Source organism: Ovis canadensis, chromosome 2, assembly GCF_042477335.2.
Source record: "Ovis canadensis isolate MfBH-ARS-UI-01 breed Bighorn chromosome 2, ARS-UI_OviCan_v2, whole genome shotgun sequence".
In the NCBI taxonomy this organism is placed as follows: Eukaryota; Metazoa; Chordata; class Mammalia; order Artiodactyla; family Bovidae; genus Ovis; species Ovis canadensis.
Window position 1 is genome coordinate 52074918 of NC_091246.1, and position 23559 is coordinate 52098476.

The 23559-nt window shown below is 33.9% G+C and overlaps 1 protein-coding gene across 4 annotated transcripts in view; it reads right to left on the bottom strand.

The window, feature by feature from the left end:
* The window catches only part of ZCCHC7 (zinc finger CCHC-type containing 7), a 246933-nt gene extending 223612 nt beyond the window's left edge, over positions 1–23321 (bottom strand). For 2 of the 4 annotated variants that reach the window (XM_069576155.1, XM_069576153.1), the window contains exons 1-2: positions 23149–23321; positions 17558–18188 (exon numbers count right to left, since the gene is read on the bottom strand). In XM_069576155.1, coding sequence (XP_069432256.1) covers positions 17558–18167 — 610 coding nt within the window. In that variant the 5' untranslated portion in view covers positions 18168–18188; positions 23149–23321. Of the gene's footprint in view, positions 1–17557; positions 18189–23144 lie in introns of all 4 variants that reach the window. The other 2 variants (XM_069576154.1, XM_069576156.1) reach the window with 2 other exon arrangements.
* Between the last annotated feature and the right edge of the window lie 238 nt (positions 23322–23559).

Below are 23559 nucleotides of genomic sequence, written 5' to 3' on the forward strand. Positions count from 1 at the left end.
AACCTACTCTATCATATACCTAAGGTTAGTTCAATTTTAAGTTAAGAGAGTTGTTAAGTTAGTTGATATTATTAGCTATGTTTTTCAAATACTAGGTCAATCAGAAAGATTTTCACTAATTTAAAATTATCTAAATTTTATGACTATTAGAGCACCTGCTACTGAGTCAGATTTTCAACTTAATAGCCTCCTCTGAAGTCAAATACAAAGTAATAAAAAGAAGAAATTAACTTTTATTCTAAAATTTGCCTTTTCATATTACAAGCCCATTACACTAAAGATTTCTCTGTTATTTTCCAAATATCTTGTGGGAATGCTGAATAGCAAAAATGCATTTTTTTTGCATTTGTTTTCCCTCTCAAATTGCATTTCCCTCTCAAAAGAAACTACTTTCCTATATAATGAACAACAAATCACCAGAGAAGTTACTACTGATTTACTTCCTGTTAATTAAAAATCTTCTGGCAACTTAATACAGTTACCACACATTTTTAGTTTTAAAAATGGGGTAGGGAGAATAAAGAGAGACTACTACACAATGATAAAACAGGTGTAATTTGGTAATAGAGGCATATAGTCATATGGTCAGAAGTAAGGTTTTTCATTGGGAGAATCTAAATCCTTCCCAAATTACAACTAAAGAGAAAAGAAAAATAACATCCATATATAGACTTAATAGAAATGTGCTTGTATCTAAGAAAACTGGATACACAAATACTAAAAAGCAAGGGCTGTAAATTCACTATGCCTAAAGTCATTTTGAGGAAAAAACCCTGAATGTCAGGATGTATATACTTCATAATTATCTGGATCATCAAATCTTAAATAACCAAAATCATAATAAAGTAATTTAGGTACCAAAAAACTTTGGTAATAAGCAAAGAAGTCAGTACAAGGGTATAATATCTAAATATAGTATATCAAACAACGTGAGAAAAATCAAGCAACTCATCTAAAAAGTTAAAATAGTAATTGCTCTTATTTAAATATTGATCATTTTTAATGTGTGAAAAATGAACTCAATGTCAAACCTGAACCAGACTCCAAGCATTTCCATTCAAAGGTGAATTCATGTGAAAAACTGTGTTACACACTTAAACAATGGGGTACAAAACCTACTGTACCAGGTAATTACCTACTAACAAAACAATGCTTCTATTTTAATTCTGGGTTATATTCCTTGCTTCTAAATGAAATCTGCATCTTCAATCCAACTTATAAGAATTTTTGTCCAAAATTTTACTGAAATATTGTATTTTAAATGAGGGATGTTATTCAGTGAAAAATTTATCTTAATAGAATTTTTAAAGTCAAGGATTTTTTTAAAAACCTCCAATTGATAAGCAATTTTAAAAGTTAAGTATACTCCTCTTTCCTGAACTCATATAACTTTGCATTTTTACTTATTTATAGCAGCATAAAGATCAATTTCCAGGCTGCTTCCTTTTAAATCAAGGCTTGTTTACATCTGACAATTATCTTTATTATGTTCAGAATTCTTAAGTTCTATTTTTAATAGGTCAGTTTATGTTTCCCATTTAGAAATTTTAAGGGTTTTTTAATTTTGAAAGTATGTTTTTCTTTTTTTTGGTGTGTGTGCCTCTTAAACAATAATTACATATTCACAACAAATTGAACATATTTTTAGACATATGTGTAAGAACCAAAGCAAATTTCTAAAAATATAAAAGTATTATTTGATATAATAAAGAGAGCCTAATTTTAAAACTAAAGAAAAGTACAACAGGAAAAGAAAAATTTTTAACAAGTTATTTAACTTCACCATCTTCCATGTCAATTTTCAAAGTGGTCCATTTTTTAATCAAGGTCTACATATCTGAAAAGTTGACTACCTATTAAAATTCTCAATGAACTTAAAAGCACTGCTATAAAACTTTTCTTTAGTCCATTCAGCCCCTTAACTAGTCAAACAATGAAACAAATATTACAAGACGAAGGCTGACAAAAAATCATAATGAACCTCTCAGATGAGAAACTAATTGGTACTAAGTACACAATGGCTTACATTTAATCCTGTTAATAACCACACAAAAAAAGAAATAAAAGACTCACTTTTCAGTCATCTCTCTGGACCACTGGGCTAAAATAACAGCATGACTAAATCTGACATTGACCCCGTGGCCCTGCTAGGAGTTAAAAGAATTCCTTTGAGTCTTCTGAGGCCTGTTTTCAACTGCTCCAAAAGGGGTGGGCCAGTCATACACACTTGTTAGCCTTCTTTACAGTAACAGGTCAAATTAGAAATGGTCATATACACTGTAATATACACTAGCTCTTACTCAGATCGGAAGTCTGTACCTTACAACACCACCACAGAAAGAACAACGAATACAGTAATAGTTGGCTGATAGTGTCGTAGATGGATAAAATTTAACAGAAACAGTGAAATGTATCCAAGCAATAACATTTAACTGGAAATAAATTTTTTAAACAAATAATCACAATATGTCTAAATTAAGCAGACTGAAATTGAGACAAAGTGTCAAGATGAACCACTAAATTTTTAAAAAGAAAAAAAAAATTTATAAATTTTCTAACTTAATCACAACAGTTTTCAGCAGCCTACTGAATTAAAATATACCTGGTATGTATTTTGTGACATGAATTAATGAATAACATCCAGTGTCAAAATGATACAAATCTGCCTGAAAGAAGTTTACTTTCCCCCTTTCATACTTTTCAAAATAGTTTATGACTTCCAAAAAAGATATTAGCGTCTCTAATTAGTGATTAAAAATAACTATGTATATGGATTTACCATATTCGAAAAGATTTATCTAGTGCTAATATTGATCCTTTTAAATTAATTTTCTTAAATAAGATCCCAAGCTTTATTCCTATTTCACAATGTCTAATCACTTAAAATCTAAATAAACCAACCACTAGCATACTTTACACATTTGCCGTAAGTTTTTGCAATTTTAAAAAAGTATGATCCTGTCAATATTTAAAATTAAAACAAAATATGTCTGGTGTGTAATAATTTTTTTCTTAGTATTACACGGATTTCTATATGCTGAAAGCCAATAGATGTCCATATATAATACTAAGAAAAAAATTATTATACACCAAGACGTATTTTGTCTCTATGGCAAACTATAAAGGTTAATTTCATTAACTCAAGCTTCTGGACTTTTATTAAAGACCTTTTATAATCTTAGCTTATCACATTAATAAAATAAAATACTATAGTCAAAGAACTGTTATTTAATTGAACACAATAATTTAACTGAACATTAAGGCATTTATTAATTCTATAAGCCTTAAATCAATTTAGCATAAAGCCCAGAGTTAAAACTGTAATACTTATCACAATCAAATTTTGTGAAATATATCAAAGTTTAAGTGAACTATTAGAAAAAGAGAGTTTAAGCACTGTTTTGAAAATCTATAATGGCATATAAATCTCTAACTGTCAGGAGGCAATATTTTAGGAAGGAGGTTTTCTTCCCCCCCCACCCCAGTTCTTGTTCTGGTCTCACTCCCTATCTTCTCCCATATATAGAATATTATTTTTCTGAAAACACCAACAATCAACTAGAACACTAAAGCATTAAAACCTCAAACTCACCAAGCTATTAGAGAACTGCAAAATATTTCATAGACCACCTTTATTTAAAGCCCTAAGTCAGAATCCACTTTTCTAAACAAAAAACTGAACAGTTTCCACACCGCACAATGTAATTTTATCCTCATTGGCTTACCTTCTCAGCATTTTCTGGCCTAAAAAAATGTATCGAGAATAAAAGTATTTCCATTATACTTTAGTAGTTACTATACATGTTCAGCCATTCAGTTTTAAAAGAATCTTCCACCTACTGCCAAAGGAAAAAAGAAAGAGGGAGAACAAAAAAGAAATCCTACAAAATGAGAGTTTCAAATAAAGACTGGAAAAGGCACCAGGCAATCATGACCTTTCAAAAAAAAAAAGTCGTCTGACGATTGTCTGTGAAGTTTTTTAATAGCATGAAAGCACTTCACCAGTTTGTTCTTTCCTTAATAAATTTCAAGTTCGACTTTATAGTGCTCTCCTATGAAAGCCACACACAATAAATCTATGCATGAGCTTTAAGAACTAATAAACATTTGCTAGTAAAATGTGCTAACAGAAGAATTCTGTGTTATTTTAAAAACTGCATACTTTCACAACTGGATCACTTTTCATCTCACAAATTATACCCTAATTTGATGGAAATACTAGAAACAAACACATTTTAGAGGTGATTTGTGTTTCTCAGTAGTTACATATGTACACCAAGTAAAGACTAATTAGACTATCAGTATACATTTTCTTCTTAGTTTGAAACTCACTGTTCTTTAAAAGAAATTGCTTCCTGAGGAATCATTTGGTAGAAATCAAAATGCAAGATACAGTAACTATAAAATAATAAAATAAAATTTCAATAATGCTCTTTTTTCCTGGTAACAGTAAATTCCGTAAATCAGTTTCATATTCTAGGAGCTCTAAAATTCACAAAAAACTACAACTATCAGACACAAAGAAACCCTGCCCTTACCCCAATTCCCAAAGTACTTAACAGACAGCAAGAAAGAGAATTTCAGATACTTCACTGTCATGGCATATAATCAATTAAACAAACACACCTAAAATTATGCATATCAAAATTAATTCTTTTTATCAACATTAGAAAGTTTTCTTAGCCTATTAGTTAATTGTACATCATAATATCATTTTATGGCATGTTAGGAAATTATTACAATTTTAAATGCTAAAAAGGATCTTTTTATTACTGTAACATAATAAATACAAAATCCAGTTAAATAATGCTGTGTGATGGCACCTCACAAAATAAATGTAAAACAGAAGTCACTTTGATCACATTAATTTGATATTTTAAAGTCTTCAGATACTAATGAAAAAGTATTTGTGGGAGATGTAAGGGCCAGAGGGCTCTACTTTTCCCTTACAATAGTAATGAATTATCCAATATTTAAATTGTCACAGCACTTCTCCAAGGATTTAATATTCAGCAGCATAAAGTTGTTTCATAAAACAAAATTCTTCATATTTGAAAAATAAGCATGTTTCGCAGGAATAAGCAAACTTTTAAATCTGGTTAAATGTGGTCAAGTTAAAAATGTATGTCCCTAGTCAAACGTATATTCATATGTCTATCTGAATATATACACACCATGGACAACAAATGCTAAAAAACAAAACTTGCGTATCAGATTACAACTGATTCCCTGTGAATAAACTTCTGAATATAATACTTAAATTAAGAATTTATAACAATACTGTACACTGCTAATTAGTATTTCTAGGATTTACTTAGTTCAACTATAACATTTTTATTCCAACAGTAGAGCAACTATGAAAAGAAAATTTTGGGATTAATAGTTTTCTATCAATTTCACGCACAGAGCTAATATATCTTTTGAGCTTCTCAATTTTTTTGAGCAAAAATTAAACTGCTACTGCCATTAAGAGAACAAAACCAAGAACAAAATTAGTTTTTCACTTCTAGTCCCCATGGATCTAAGTCCACACAATAATTCTTCCCAATCTGCAAAACAAAACAAAACAATGCACAAATAGATGGGCTAAGGAAGAAAGATCAAAACGAAGAAACAAGTTTAAAAAAAAAATCCTCTTTCCCTTTAGCAATCAACAAAACAACAAAAAAGAAAAAGTGGAAAAGTCACCGAGAATATATGACCATGTAAGCATGGGCACTCTTGCAGAAAACCAAGTCTGCAACCCAAAGCCATGGGAAATTTAAATTAGAGGAAACGGCCACAATAGGCAGAGAAATCTGTATAGATAAAAAGGGATTGCTAAGGTTGCAGGTATACTACTAAACAGCTTTTGAGGTTTCCAAACAAACTTTATTAGTTTTATTAATTTAAAAAATTATAAATAACCATATCCACATTATACATAAAGAAAATAAAGTTTTTCCCCTTAAATCAAAATATACATATGTATGGGATATAGCTAAAGGAAGAAAAAGGATCCCCACTGCTTAATACTGAGAATCAGCAAATCAGAAATTTGTTTTACAACTCTATCTCCTTCTATACTTAAATAATGTTAAGGCAATTTAAAAATCTAATGAAAGGAAGAAAAGTCAGAAAGGAGACCCTTCGCTGCTGATGTTAACTTAAGTGGTGGCACAGTCATAGCTGAACACAACTCCTCTTGGACTACCCATAAAGAATTATACACCAAAGATAGTTTAACAAAAACTTGAAAATTAAGATGACCTGTGATACAACCATTACATTTCATCTGCTAAATCAGATAATAAAGGAAATTTCCCAAAATAGAGCATTTCAAACAGAATAGAGACTTATACAACATCCAAAGCAGTTATGGTATTAAGAACCAATACAAATATTCCACAATGGATTTTTTTTTTTAATCAGTAACTCACCAATCTAGAACATTTAGGTTCAATATTATGAATGCTTTTAGGGGAAGTATTTCCTACACATAAAAACCAGTCACACTAGATTCAAATAAGAATACATTTATAGAAATACTTGTTATATTTATTCTCCCACAAATTTATATAATTTTTAAAGTCAACCAAAAGGTAGAGTAGATACAGCGTACTGAGTGTAGACCAAAATACTAATTACATGGGAGTGAGGTGATTTTTCAAAAGTGAAATTTTATTGAAGATTAAAATTGTCCTTAAAAGTGGAAAGTAATGCTATTTCTAAATAAAGCCATAGATAAAATTCATTTAAAAAAATAATCAGACTAACAATAAAAAATGGTTAGTATACTATAAGGAGTTTCAAGATTAACATGGTTGCACAACTTTTCTTTATATAAAACCTTTCTTCAGTTAAATTTGTGAATTTATGTCCTGAATTCCTCTCACCTGACTTTTTTTAAAGCTTAATTTTTTAAATTACTTTATAAACCTTATGGATCAATCATAACCAGCCTGTTTCCTACATCTTTAGAGTTTCTCATTAACTAAAACTACAGGAAGAGTACTGAAAAGCTTTCTAGAAATTAGGGCTTTCTTTCCCTACAGTAGGTAATTCAGGTGCTAGTTACAAAGCAAAATCAAAAGTGACCTACACACTTCAAGATACTGCCAATAAAACATTTGCTCTCAATCAGCAGCTCTAAACAGCTATTCTTTCATCTTGAGATAATTATCAATTGACAATATATTTAGGCAAAAGCAGAAGGAAAGAGCACAAATTATTTTCTCATTATAGAGTTATGCTGTCTTCACTTAAAATATATTTGCAAGAGATGAGAATAAGAGTAGATGGTCTCAAGTCCACCGTGTACTAATTTTCAAAAGTACAACAAAAGTTGAAATTCTAAGATAAAACTGTCATGGAAATAAAAGGTACACACATTTACCGGACAAGATCCAATTTTAAATAATCCATTATTAGACTGCCCTTATACTTGAATCTGAACATTTATTACAAAAATAATTTTATCCCCAGATTTTATATCTCTATCCAGATCTAATGATATCAGATCTAATGATATCAGATCAAGATCGAAAAACTAAAAAACAAGTCAAATCTATTCTTGTATATGTTAAGTACATCTATATAATTCAAAAAGAAAATGTGACCTTGCACATGCTTGATGCTCAACTAAAATATTCCTTTTTATCAGTAGAATCAACAATAATCTGGCAAGTAACTCAAAATGCTAAAAACTTAACCATGAAAATACCTTTAATTTATAACAAACAATGACTAAGAGATTTTAAAACTTTTGGTTAAAAAGCTTCCAATAAGTCAACATTTTTACTTCAATAAGTGTTAACAACCAAAAGGAAGTTAACAAGAGATTAGTAAATTAACCTGAAATTAAAGACAAATTAGTAAAGTCTTATAAACAAGATCTACTTAAGAGATATAAATTATCTGAGTAGACTTAATTCTACTTCATTCTCCATTTCTGTACTTCTTTTGAAAAATGTTTGACAGTACTCATATGTGGTTCATATCAACTTTTACCTTCTGACCATACTATCTATAAACTAAACTTATCTTCTTAGATAAGTGATCTCTATAAGCAATAGATTATTTTTAGAGCAAACAGGTATAAGAATTTTATACTTAAGCACTCTTTACCCAGACATCAGGATTCAACTTCATATGACAATTAGTTAAGAATGAAAATCTTGCCATCTGATTTTATGCTTCTGCATTCCAAAACAAACAAAAAAACACCAACCTGTAAATGATTAATATTTTATGGCAAGTAAACATGATATTTTCTTAAGTAGTTCTCAACAAATTCAGTATGTCTTACACAAAAATCAAATCAGTTTCTATTATAAATGTCAAAAAAAAAAAAGTAAAATTTCATTATCTCCCTAGGTACTTATCACTGTTGAAAAGCTACTGCAAGTGAATTTAGACTAAAAGTCATAGGTTGACTCTGGAAGAATGCATACCTAAGTTGCTGATCAACAATGAAATCAAAGAAATTAGCGACATACATTCCAAAATGTTACTAAAATCCAACCTAATGTTAAGCTGCCTTAACATTTCTGGGATTTCAAATGAGATTTTCAGTCTGCTGAACAATGGCCATAAAAGGCTTTCAAACTTCACTCCATTCACAAGTAAAGTTGAAATTGAACATTTTTATTTCTTCTCTCCTTAGAACAACTTCACCATGGAACAGTGAATAACACATTTCAAGTCATTATGCTAACTGGAAATTAAATAAAAAGATGCCCTCACAAAAGTGAAGTGTAAGGTGACATGCTACAACTAGAGGCACAGTCCCACAGCAGCTTTAGGGACTGTGCAGTGCAGGCTCACACAGCTGGAAACACCAGGGAGGGAGTTCTCTGGCACTCTCAGTCACCAGAACTCTAACATGTGGCCATTTTTCAATTATAAGGCAGAAATTAAACTACACACCAATAAGAAGTAAGTCAAATAGCAACCCACTCTTATGAACTATTAAGCCATAAGATCTCTAGAAACTATGACTGACTGGTTAGCTGATGAACACAGAAAGGGGGGAAATACCACCTTAAAGAACTGAGGAGTACTGAAAGGAAAGTTTAATTTATTTTCATTTCCAAACTAACAGAATGTGTGCCTTTTACACATTACAAGATGGTAAAGAAGAACACAAGCTACGAGGAGCTGAAGTTATATTTCAATACGTGCTCTACTTTGAACAGCCCTACACAAAACACACATTTTAAGCAGCTGGTCATGTCCTTTGACTAACCTATGGCATCTGGTCCATCTGAGAAAATTTTTCTATCTGCCATTAAATTGCAATAAAATACCCAATTTTTAAAAGGAAAAGAAGGAGACACACAAGCAAGAAACAAAAAAATACCAGAACAAAATAACCAAGAAATCTTCCAACAACATACGCAGAATAGAGGTAGCCTCTAAAAGGGCATGTTATTAAAATATTTAATCATATCTGCCACATATTAAACCATTAATTAAACATGAATGGTATGAAATACAGTTTTAGGGTTCTCAGCTTTGTTCTTCTTCCTTGCATTTAACCTGAACATTAAATCCTATCCATTCTTCAAGACTGAGTTCAAAGGGTTACTATTCAATTCATTCTTGTACTTAGCCTATCTGTTTTTAAAAGTCTCAAACGTTCATCTGGAAATAGCTATGGACTGGGGGCATCTCTTGTATTGTAAAAATATATTTAACTTTGGAAACACAGTGAACTTCCTATGTTGTCGTGCAGTTTAAGGTTTCTAAAGGCAAGGACTACACAACAATTCTTAAATCCCAACAACTTAACAGTATAGTCCCTATACACTATAAACCTTCAATAAGTAATAACTGGATTAATTTTAAGACTTCAGATTTAGGTTTTAACTAATAGATAATAAAATGTCACCAAATCAAAAAAATTTATTAAAATAAAGTGCCATACTAGAGACATGTTGTTCAAAAGCAATTTGGGTTCACAAAAAAATCTGAGAACTTTTAATTTAAAAAACCAAGTGGAAGCTAAATGCCCCATGCTTGCTATGGTAATAGTGAACTTATCTTGTTACATGAGTTTTGTCAAAATATTTTCCTACTACATTAAGTTAGTCTATCCATTGTTGCGTTTTAGCTTACAACCTTAATGAAATAAAATTTATTATTTTACCAATAAAGGAATTCCATTACCCAAAGTCACAGTTAGTCAACTGTGGAGCTGTAACAGACCTAGTAACCTCCACCAACTGAGCGCCTATGTCCACTACCTCATTTCAGAAGTAAACCTTAAACTAAGACTTGAGGGATGAATAGGTATCAGCCAGGCAAGGTAGAAACTGATCCAGGCATATATAAAGACCCAGATCAAATAAAATGTGACATATTCGAAAAACTGAAATTCAAGTTAAACCCCTAGACTCATATTTTAATTACTTATCAAGTCTTAGTTGAGTGCCTAATAAATGCCAGGAATTCAGCAATTGCCTCTAGATAAGTTCTTCAACTTCTGAAATTATATCCACAACTTTTATGTGTGTATTTTTTAAGGGTAAAAGGAACTTAACACAAAAAGTTAAAAGACTTGCTGCACTAAGTCATTAAAAGCCATAATCTTACTTCAATTTCAAGTCATGATTTTTCACTAGAGCCGTAATTTCACTTCAACCTCATGTAGTACTACGTAAAGAACACTATGTATACATTACTCTATACAACTAAATTCACCCACGGTTTTCTAGGTATACACTATGTGCCATATGCTGATGAACTAAAAGAGTGACATGCCAAATTGTACATACTGAAGGACTTCTACATTAATGTAAAATTCTATACCATAACAATAACATACACTAGGAACTAAATAGGTTTATTCAACTTTTAAAAATGCTATACTCTTCATTCTTTAAAAGATATTTTCTTTTTAAAATCTGAACCTATTTAAAACTTAAACTAAATCTAAATTTTTCAAAATTATTAAAAGAGAAAGAAACAGTAAAAATGTAAAGCATGCTTCTGAAAGTGGACTTAGACTATCATACATTTTAAATTCATTTAAAAACTGTAACAAGTGTTGTATTCAATTATTTAAAGTTACTACTCATTCACTTCCAAAAAGTATTCATTATATGCCTAATGTGTCCAGCTTAGATCAATGTAGAAGATACAAAAATAGTCCACAGTCCTAGCCTAGAAATGAGAAATATCTTTAGATACTATTATGGACTGATCACCAGGATATACTGTTAAGAGAATAAAAGCAAGGTAGATCAAAGTGTAGATCATATGCTACCATTTACTTATATAAGGGGGAAGGAGGATATCAAGATATTTAAATATTTGCTTATATTTTTTTTAATGTAAGGACAAATCATCAATTTCCTCTTAACAGTTAACCCTAAGAGGAAGAGTGGGAACAGGATGAAGAATGGACAGAAAGCAGACTTCTCTAAATATTTTTTACCTAGTCTTATTGATTTCAATTTAGAACCTTATAATTATTTTACACAATTATGCAACAAATTGAATTCTTTAAAGGTAATACTGGAAAATAACATATGAAAAGCAAAATGAAACAAACAAACCTATCTCTATGTCTAGCTGATGGCACAATCACAGTGAGACACCTGAATTTAAACTTCTGGATAACTACTAATTCACAGGAAATACAGGGGACAGTGGAGCATGTTAAACACTATCACAAAACTCAGACTCAGGAAATTTTACAATTTCTACAAATTCTACAATAAACAACTCAGTCAGTACAACAACTAAATTATAAGGAAGGAAAAAAAAACACATAGAAGAAAGAGACAAAGGATGAACCTATAGATTAAAGGACACAAGTTATCACCCAATTATAATAAATAGATCTGATTCAAATAAAGTATAGGGAAAAAAATTAAGAGTCCATCAGGGAAATGTGAAGGCTGAATGGTCATTTAATGATAAAAGAATTATTGGTAATTTCTTTATGTGTGATAATAATGATTGTTTCTTAAAAAGAATAATTTTCTTTCAGAAATACAAATTAAAATGTATGTATGGATGGATACGTACATAAATGAATGATATGATATAATGACTGTGATTTGCTTCAAAGTAATATAGGGGCATGGAATTATATATGAGAAAAAATTGGTCATAAGTTGATAATTGTTGAAGCTGGTTTATGGAACACTGAAACTATTACAACATTCTACTTCTGTATACCTTAAACTTTCTATAGTTAAAAAAAAAAAATCAACAATAATTTAACAACCACTCCTAGAGCTAGAAAAGTCCCTTTTCTATAAAGGAAAATAAGTTGGTGATTATTCATGTATAAACTCCTATAGCACTTACCATCATTCAGCTGTCTTATACAGTAATCCTTCCCAAAAGAGAGATTCCTCTCACAAATTAAAAAACATGCTTATTTCCTTTGGTGCATCTTTTCTTAAACCAAGAAACCTGTCTTTCTAGTAAATGCGTAAATCACAGGCTACTCCTATTGGGAATAATAAGTGAAAGTAAAGGGTGAGAATTTTAAAAGGAAGACAAATGACAGAGCAGGTATTGTTCACATAAACAAAACTTAGGAAAGAGTAAAAAAAGTAAAGGAAATGAAGTTTACTTCTAAGGTCTAGAAATAAACTCCTATATCCCACGGTAGAAACAGCTGACAGCCATATGTAACACATACTGAAGGCCTATGTTTTGGCATGGATTTATTATAAGCAGAGATCTTCATCATAAAGCCGCATATACAGAGGAAGGCTAGACTGAACACACTACCTAAGTCCTATATCCTCAAAGCCTCCTGGAACCCAAGGAAGCTAATCAACAACTTCAAATCAGAAAAGTTAAACATTTAGAGGAAGAATAAAAAGGGAAGAAAATGTCTCCTGGTTGTATATTACTTGCCTTATTATGTATTCTAATTGTGTATTAAAGCAAAACAAACATTTACACACCTCACTGAAACTGAAGTAATGGGAAAGAGCCTCAAGTTTCCACAGAACAAGAACAGTGCTGTGCTGGTTACTATACATTTAGCAATACTTATTGAAAAATATGGATCATCAGACCTTCATGTACTACCTCAAATTCACCAATCTTACTTTTTAAAAAGTTTTTCAAGTTTTCAACCACATCTATCCCCAGGATTTGGAAAGACCTAACTCCCATGCTTAAGAAGAGACTTCTGTCAATAACTTAAGCTTATTATATTTTGTCTCTTCATTGAAACACCAACACCACTCAATCAATATTTGAGCAATTAATGGAAAACAAAGTAATATATATGGCAAAAAATTATTCTAAATATTACAAGAAGGCTTCTGAGGCAAAGACTTATCCTCAAGGAGTCATTAATCTCTTCTATCATATTGATATTTCAAATATGCCACAGTTTGGGGAGTTTGGGGAAGAGGGGGAATAGTACACATTGTTGTTGTTTAACAATCATCATCATTTCAAAAGCATGCCAGAATTTCCAAAAACTTTCAATGATATAAAAAAATATCTTCTCTATTTTTGAATGGACTACTAATGATCAGAAAGGAAAGCACACTCAAAAGGGCATCAGTACTGAATATATTGCCTGTTAACTGGAAAAACTGGATTATAGCATTTGTAGATCAAGGAAATAAAATAGGGGATATATAAATTTTTTTTGAGAATCTATAAGAGTGAAACAAATTAATTTACAGACTTGCAAAATTTGTTTCCATTTGATTAGAACAGAAAAAAACAAATCCCAGAAACAAAGAGTAGGGGTAAATTGTTTCAATATGGATGGTAGGAACATACACTGAATGTCTGGAATCAAGAAATTACTTGGAATTACTTAGGTCTTGAATCAAATATTTTTACCAAAGTTGCAGAAAAAAGTGACATAAATTTATATACTACACATACATTAAACTTTAAAAGAATGGATACCTCTAAGATGAATCAATTTCTTTAAAAATTGTAAATGGATGAAAATATAAGGAAAATCTTATTTGAAAAAAAACATTCTAAAAAAACATAAGCCAATGTAAGTAATAACTATAAAAAACAAAGACTAGGAGATAAAAACTAAGAAATAACAGAGAGTCTGCCAGTAAATCAAACAGAAATGTGCAACATGACAAGTCATTGTAAAAACCACTGCAGTTAATTGGAACCCTCATATATATTACTGGTGAGGACATACAATGGCGCAGCCACTGTGGAAAAGTCTGGCAGTTCCTCAAAAACTGAAACATAGAAACATCAATAATCCTATTCCTAGTTTATACCCAAAAGAATACCCAAAACAAGTATTCAAATAAATACTTGTACATGAATGTTCACAGTGGCACTATCCACAACAGCCAACAGGTAGAAACACAAATGTCCATCAACAGACAAATGGATAAACAAAATGTAGGTATATACATACAATGGAATATTATTATTTGGCCTTAAAAGAGGAATGAAGTATTGATACATACTACAATATGCATAAGCCTCCAAACATTATGCTAAGTGAAAGATGCCAGACACAAAAGGTCACATACTGGGTGATGCTATTTACATAAAATATCCAAAACAGGTAAATCCATAGAGAGAAAGCAGGTTTGTGCTTGTCAGGGTCTGAGGCAGGAGGCTATAAGGTGTGACTATTCAATGGGTGCAGGGTTTCCTTTGGATGTGTTGACAGTATTTGAGGGTTTCCCTTGGATGTGATGAAAATGTTTTGGAACTAGATACAGGTAATGGTTCTACAACACTGTGAATGTGCTGTTGCTGCTAAGTCGCTTCAGTCGTGTCCGACTCTGTGCGACCCCATAGACGGCAGCCCACTAGGCTCCCCCGTCCCAGGGATTCTCGAGGCAAAAATACTGGAGTGGGTTGCCATTTCCTTCTCCAATGCATGAAAGTGAAAAGTTAAAGTGAAGACACTCAGTCCTATCTGACTCTTAGCGACCCCATGGACTGTAGCCTACCAGGCTCCTCCGTCCATGGGATTTTCCAGGCAAGAGTACTGGAGTGGGTTGCCATTGCCTTCTCCGAATGTGCTAAATGCCTCCAAATTGAACCTTTAAAATGGTTAATTTTATGTTAATTTCACCCCAATAAAAATAAACAAATGTAATACAAATAGTCCCTCTCCAAAATACAGTTAAAGACAGACATGCTTCTTACTGTCTACTTATAACATAAAACACTGAAACTGTTTTCCAGAGATGTCTCTACATACCTAATTACCAACTTCTTTTCTAAAAGCCAAACCTGACAAATCCATAATTCCCTTTCCTCTAGAACCTCATCTCCCTATGGTTCAGCTACTCTTAACCCCATCCTCACCACCCATATCAATCCCTGACATTTTGCCTTGAGAAACTCTAATCCCAGTATGAACCACCACCCAGTTAACCTGCTCCTCTTTCTGTGGAAAGATCAACTTTCTTTTCAATTTGTCAAGCTTTTCAGTACGTAAATGTGAAATAACAATAAGATACCCAAATGGAAATATTCAGCATGGGGGACACAGAGAATTTGAATTCAAGAAAATCGGCAGATCATCATGAACATATTAGTACTTGATGAAACTAGGTGTCACCTTAGGGGAAAGCAATTTAGAGAAAGGATAGGCTAAATGCTTGTTCTGATGTTCTGCAAAGTTTTGCCTAACCCTGGATCATTCCCTAGGATATTACTGGGAAAAGTTATGAAATCCTTCAAAATGAGTTCATTACAAGCTCAAATTGTTTTAATTTTGTTTGAACTCTACTTCTAAGCAATTCTTTTATTCTCTTACTGTTGAATTGTTAGTGCAGTGATTTCCAATCTATGGGCTTTAGACTCCTGGGGAGCTGTAGAATTAGTTATCACAACAGGCAGCAGCAGTATGCATTATATAAGGCCATATACATGGGAAATGGGCCTTACATACTATTTTTCAAATGTGTAGACAATGTTGTGGTTAATAAAATACAAAGTCATGTACGAGTGTACTGAATACCTTTTTGCTAACAAGCATTTTCTCAATTAACAGGTATTAAAAATATAACTATAGTCATGTGTGGGGCGGGGAGGGTCCACAAATTCTGAAGTTTAAAGAAGTTGTCATCTTCAAAATACTGGGATCCACTGCCTGAAAGTACTCCCCATAGCACCAAAACATCCTTCCCACACTCTAAGCCTGTAAGTACCCTGACCCACTTCCACTTTCATTTTCCCAAGAAAATCAAACACATCTTCATATATTCCCTCATTTATCTCAATCCATCTGAATTTATTCTCTTTTCCACTTCTATGAATATTTGATAATTTAGCAATTAAATATCTTTCTAAGACTAATTCAGACATACATACATACCTGATCCCTTCTCTGACTTACCTCCCCTATTCCAATCCACCAAATAGGTTTAATCTCTCCTTCTTCAAGAAATTTCCCCTTCTACCTAAAAACATTATCAAACCTCTCTTTTCCCTGATAAAACTTTACCTGATTCTGCTCTATGTTCTACCTACTAGTCTATCTCTTCTTCCTTTTGCTATCAAATTCTCAGAGCTGGCCTCCTAAAGCCTGAGCTAGACCCCTGCTTTTTAAGATTCTGTTGAAATAGCCATCTCATTTCTTCAGGTATCATGGCTGCTCTCTTAAACAAGGGCAAAATTAAGTAGTTAGGAAGTAGGTTTCCTATGGATTGGAAACCTAAAATATTTCCCATCTGGCTCCTTAAAAAAAAAAAATGTCTGTTAATCTCTGGGGCTTCAAAGCATCATTTATATTCAATATCCTCATTTTCCTCTGAGAACAAGAGGGTGCCATTAAAGGTTTTGGAGCAGCAATACACTTAAGACTTTAATACTGAGCAAAGGGTATTTGAAGACTACTGATTTAACAGTGTACAGGGAGGATGTAAAAGATCATTTAAGAAAATATTGCAAGAGACTACGCATTACACATAAAGGGAGAAAAATGAAAGGGACTTTTTAACAGGATAAGCATCAATACTAGCTTACTACATGTGACAGAGGAAACAAAACTAACACCAAAATTTCAATTCTCCATCGTGTGGCTCTCAGAATCTACATTCTCTTCTACAGTCTACTGTAGACTTACAGCTCTTCATAGTTCCTACATTACTGATTGTAGAGTTCCTGAAAATCTTAATACTAATTCCGTATCTTCTATGTACCAGGCATTCCACATGCTTGCTATATGCCTATCTCCTGAGAAAGCAAATCATTGAGCAAAAGGCAGAACCAAGAGAGCTGGCCAATGAGAGCATAGAGCCAATGTCAGAGGTGGATGGAGTACTCACCTGTGGTACCAAGCAGAGAAAGAGGGGAACTAAGACTGCACGTCCAGAACTGGCTCTAGCCAAACAGGAAGAAACAGTTATGAATTTGCTTACAGCAGAAGCAGAGTGTCTTTGATATCCTGACATACTCTTTCTGATGTTCAGACAGACCACCATTAAAGTAGATTGGTAAGAAAGTCTCATGAGAAACAAGCCAAAAAACAAGACAAAAAGGTGAGGAATTAAATGGAACAGACCCTAATGGTCTTTTGTCTAGGAAAAGCAGTCTTCCTCATTAAAGACAACACTACTTTTCAAATGGCCAATATGATACTAACCTTCATTAACAGACTTTTCACATCCCACAAGATTGAGAAGGATATCATCATCTTTATCATCAACTTCACATCCCAGCAGCATCCAGCTTTCCACATTATCACTTTCTGAAACGGTGCTCTCTTCCTCTTCACTTGAACTGACTTCTATAATCATGACCTCCTGGATTGTACCCGATCTCTCTCCAGGGTTAGACTTCTCAATATCCCTCTTGCACTTCTTATCTGCTAAATCATTAGAATGAAGAGAAGCAGGAGAACCTTGGGTCTTGTCTTTTGCATGGACTCTAAAATTCTTTCTTTCACATCTATAAATACTATCTTCATCAGACAGTGTGATGACCTCTGACCCATCTGACAGTTGGATGACCTCACTATCTGAAAGGACAATTAAATTCTTTTGATTTGGTTTACTACTGAATGATTCAGAATTCCCAGAGTTCCTCTCTTCATGTTCTTCCTCCCTCATGACATTATCAAGGTCTTGGGCATAATGAACTTGGCTGTAGAGCTGAAATTCCACCTCACTGTCAACACTCAGTTCACTAGATGACTCTTCACGATAAAGCTCATCTTCATATGCTTCTATGGTCTCATAACCACCAAACATCATGGAAAGCAGTAAACCTTGATGCTGTAAAAAAGAAAGTCACACAAAGAACATATTTTAACAGCTCAGATCATGCCTGTATAGTGCATAACGATACCACCTCTTAGATCTAACTTTTGTGAAGGTCATCAGTTTTCTCAATGACATATTAAAAAAGACTTTTCTCTTAGGGTAGTACCATTTTTCAAAGCTTTCTAAATTCTGTTATGACCCACTCTAATAATGCCCATCCCTCCCAAATGAAAATTACCACTAACAACAGAATTACAATTATATAATATTAATGGAAATGTTGTATTTCACAAGTATGTTAGAAAGAAAACACAGGCTGAGATCCACTGTTTCAGACACCCATCATTTTTTTTTTTCCAAAATGCTAAAAATCACAAAAATATTTTAGGTCATTTTCACTACTGTCCCATCCATTCATCATCTTTTCCCTGGTTCTGTATCCATCTTTTCAGGTATACATTCTCACACAGGATATTACTTCAATTATAACTGAAATCTACAAAGGACATAATTATCTTATTTACTGCCTTGGTATATATTTTTATTCTCAATTTAAAAATTAATCCTATGGCTTCCTGATCTTTCACCAAAAGAATACATAAAAATATCTAATAGGGAGTTCCCTGGCAATCCAGCGGTTAGGATTTAGCCCTTTCACTACCATAGGCTCAGGTTCAATCCCTGGTGGGGGAACTAAGACCCCACAAGCCACACGGTGCAGCTAAAAATTTTAAAAATATGATAAACCTAGTTTGTTTCTGTGCTATCTATAAAGATATGTATGAAATACAAACTAATCAAAGACCTAAAATTGAGGTAAAACTCAGCTTTAGGAGCACTTTACTTTCCTACTGTAAGTATGTTAAATCCTGCTCATCTCTCAATTCAGTTTAAATATTATTAATACTTCTTCAGAGAAGCTTTCCTTGACCCACCAGGCTAAACTGTCTCGCCTTTAAACATTTCCACATCATTTCAAAACATTCACATTTCTAATTACTAATACAATGTAAATTTCCCACAAGCACAGAGCACACACCCCAGGAGGGCAGGAACTATATGCACTTTATTAAACAAGGGATCCCCAAAGCCACACAGAGTAACTGGCATTTATCAAGGTTTCTATCAATGGCTGTTGACTAATGAATGAATATATGAATAATATCATCAGGAATTTGTTTTAAAGCTCTAATAAATCTAATATGTGCCTTGTGCTAGTGCTCAGTCATGTCTGCTTCTTTGCAGCCCCATGGACTGTAGCCTGCCACGTTCCTCTGTCCACAGGATTTTCCAGGCAAGTAAGTATACTGGAGTGGGTTGCCATGCCCTCCTGCAGAGGATCTTCCCAACTACAGGAAGCCTGTGTCTCCTGCACTGACAGGCAGACTGTTCACCAGTGAGCCACCTGGGAAGCCCTTAATATATGTCTAAGATATGAACATTATGGTGAGATGAATTTTGTAGTTGTCTCCAACTATTTCAAGGATTCTCACATTATCAACCAAAAATCTACACAGATGTTTTGATTAGGTACTAATGGAACACTAATCAAAATGAAAGTGCTGGGGAAAAACCCTTTTTTGTTAAAAAATCATGGACAGTCTAGAGAACAATTAACAATGATAATTTATCCTTTCTACTCTGCTTTTAGCTACAAAGTACTTAGAAAGACTAGTTGTTTTCTTAGCTCTCTGCCCAAAATGCCAGGGTACTTTTGGTGATACAACCTGCTGATTTCAAGAATCAAATGAACATGAGGAAAAAATGTACTACACCCATGCTGGACTTTCTTGTTTTACAGAAACAAACAAACTTTTGCTGTACACCTTAAACCTTTACAATGTTGTGTGACAATTGTATCTCAATAAAGCTGGGGTGGGGGTCGGGGGAGGATGATCGAAAGTTCTGAGTCAACAATACTATACAGCATATTTGAGGGCTAATCAGAGTATAAATCTTACACTTTCTAATCACACACAAAAAAGGCAAATATGTGAGGTGATGGATGTGTTTGTTAATTAACCTTAATGCAGTAATCATTTCACAATATATACATACATCAAATCACTATGTTGTACACTTTAAACATACACAATGTTATTTGTCAATTTATCTCAGTAAAGTTGGGGGGACCCAAACTCTCTATGCCTTTTTTTTTTTTCCTTCTAAAAGGTACAATATATCTGTTCCCTTCTTGCACTGCCCTTCAGGTTGCTATGCTGTTGTTGTCATACAAGTTGAATGTGGCTGTCTGAATGATAATGCTCATAGCATTTATCAGTTCATATTGAAATGTTAGCCTCAGAGGAATTCAAATAAATGATGAATCCTTTCCTTTTTATTTAATAGGTAAATTAATTCTAAAAGAAGTCAAAGGAATTATGCTTCCTGCAAAATCCTCACTGGATCCATCCTGAGGATCCAGTGTGGACTTAAGATAAAACATAATTCCAGTGCAGCACAGAAAAAATTAAAGAGCTAAATTACAGAGTTACAAATTTGTACTACTCTGGAGCCATCCCAAAGGAAAGGGATTAAGAATAAATAGAGCCATAGGCACACCTGTGAATGTATGCCAAAAATAAACTACAGAAATAAAAACAGACTTCCTTGGGTCTAAGGGTTTATCTCTTTTCCTGAAATGTAGAAAATGAATTTAACAATTTAGCCCCTATGGCCTTTAAGAGGATTTTGTACCTTCTGTACTGAAAACTGTGCTCAGCATAACCTGCTCTTCTATTTATGTAGCTTATATTTCCCAGAGTAAAGGTTTGCCTGAGGCTGTGTTGGTTTATGTTACTACCTTAATTACACTCAAATGCATTAATTTTCTTTTTTTATGTATACTCAGAGGACAAATATGAAAAAGCATACATGTTTCTAACTTTTAATTTAGAAGGACTTCTCGGCTTTTTGATTATTGTATACAATTCTCAGGCATACTTAACTAGATAACAAAGTCCCTATGAGAGTCACAAAATTTTAAATCTGGAAGAGACTTTTCAGAGTATCTCATACAATCTTCTCAATTTATATATAAGGAAACTTAGGTCCAAAGAAATAAAGAGGCCTATCCCAAGTTATTTACCTGGTTAAGAAACACATTTCCCTGATTCTCAACCAAATGTTCACTAACATTAAAAAATTAACAATTTCAAATAAAGATTTAAAAAAAAATTCCTTCAAAGCTATATATGCATTGGTTTTAACACCTAAATTTATCTCACAAATATCCACTTTATTTCCCAGTAGAGTTTAAAAACTATGAAAGAGGCATTTTAACTGGAAAGAAAAGCATACATTGTCAGTTTACTATCCAAGAACATCCCAAGTTTGTATTCAGACAATAAATAGCAATGCCACAAGCAAAAAAGATGGCTCTTACATAAGAGAATAACTGCAAAGCCTCTAGCCATTCAAAAGTAGGAGCAGTATTCATTCACTGAAATTTTTTAAACTAGACAACTTAAAGCTTATTTAAGCTTTCAGATTTTACTGTACAATCTTTAAAACCAACATTTCTACTCTTACAGTCTAATTGGTCACTTCAGTCTTGTTACTTCTTTTCAAAGAACTTTTAGCCTATGTTTCTTTTTGATGAGATGTTATCCATCTCAAAGAAATTTAAATGAAATTCACATCTTGATTTTAAGCCTAGCTTTCGTTAGAACATGATTAATAGTTTAATTTCAACTTAAAATTTCTGACTTACTCTTAGTGAGCTATCCTGACAGTGACAGATTTGAAACACTACTGACTCTAGTGTTATATTTTCTGTCCACTCTTCATAAGATTTTCACTAGGAAGTAAATCAAACTGAGATAGCGAACCAGAATGTGGGAAACAATGGTCACAAAAAAATCAGAATACAAGAGGTCGGTAGGAGAAAATAATGCTTAATTTATTCAGACAAGTCCAGCTGTTCCTGACATAAAGTCTTTACAGAATAGCTAATTTTATCACAACACTTTCTTCACCCTCAGCCTTTTTCCTTATGCTACACAGTATCTTAATCTTTGAAGCTATTTTACAACCCTCACTTTCATGTCTTCCTCGGTTAATTCAGCACTCTCAGATTCTCTTGAAAGCAGCCATAGTGAACTGTCCTCAAAGCACAATACTGTCTGAAATACACACAGCCTAAATATTTAAAACCCAAAGAGTTTTCAAAGAGACCTGAAAGTCATTAAATTGAACGCTCTCATTTTATACATAGAGAAACAGGCCCTGAGAAGCTTATTTATTCATTGAGCCTTAAAGATCTCCTAATTCTATCCTGTAATCTGAAATAAAAGTAAATACACGCTAGAAAAGATTTCTAAGAATTTTAGAGTCACCAGTTGTGGAGCCGCCCCCGGAACTCAGGCCTACTGCCTCTCACTTGGCCAGTTTTCCCACAACACCTGCGGCTCCTAAAGTTTAAGTTAACTGCCGGCTCCCAGGATGTGAAGGATAAAAGGAAGGCATCGGCGAACACAGCGCAGGTCTCCTTGTTTCACATGCGGGAAGGGGCCCAATCCTCGAAATTTTCCTGTCCCAACAATTACAGCTGCTGCTTCTGACAGCTGAGGTTGGACTTGGTCCAGGACTGTTCGGTTCTCAAAAGCCGACCTCTCTTCGCGTTTAATTGACAGACCAGCTTTCCTAAAAGAGGAATCTCTGGGGGTTGTGGAGGTAAAGTAGGCAGGAACGCCACTCCCCACCAAGGCCACGGGCGCTCAGCCATTTCTGAACCACGGCCTCAGGCCTCGGAGCGGCAGAGAGAGGCGGACACCACAGCGGGTCCGCGGAGTCGCGTGGCGCAGAGCTCGACTGAGAGGCCACGAGACGAGCCCCGCCACGAGTGAGGGAAAAACCGGGACACGGAGGCCGGCGAAGAGACACGCGCTAGTTCCACAGCCTAGCGGGGAGGCGGAGGGCGGGCAGGGGCACCCCGGCCATGGACACCTTGGGGTCCGTCACACATACTCACTGCCGCGGCTGCGACCAGGAAGCACCAACCAGGAACCAAAACGCGTAGAGGGACGGGGAGGGGCGAAGACAAATGAGGTAAGGAAACGGCGTCCGCGCGGACCCACGAGGAGGGAAGGCACTTCCGGTGAAAACAGAGCTCCTGGAAGTCGTCTTCTGTCCCCGCCCACTCCTCGCCTCCAGTAGACGTGCGTAACAACTATTAACCCTTTGCCTTCCCCTCATATAGTCTTTTATTTGTTTGCTCAGGACTTGCCTGAGCACGTGAAAGAAACGGCTTCTTTCACAAGTATCTAGGCTGAATCTGTGTTAGGGAATAGCATGTTTGAAGGACCTGCACAGGTGATATGCTACTTACCGAGCCAAATCTGGGAGAGTTAGCACTTTCCGTGCTGGAGATAAACACTACATC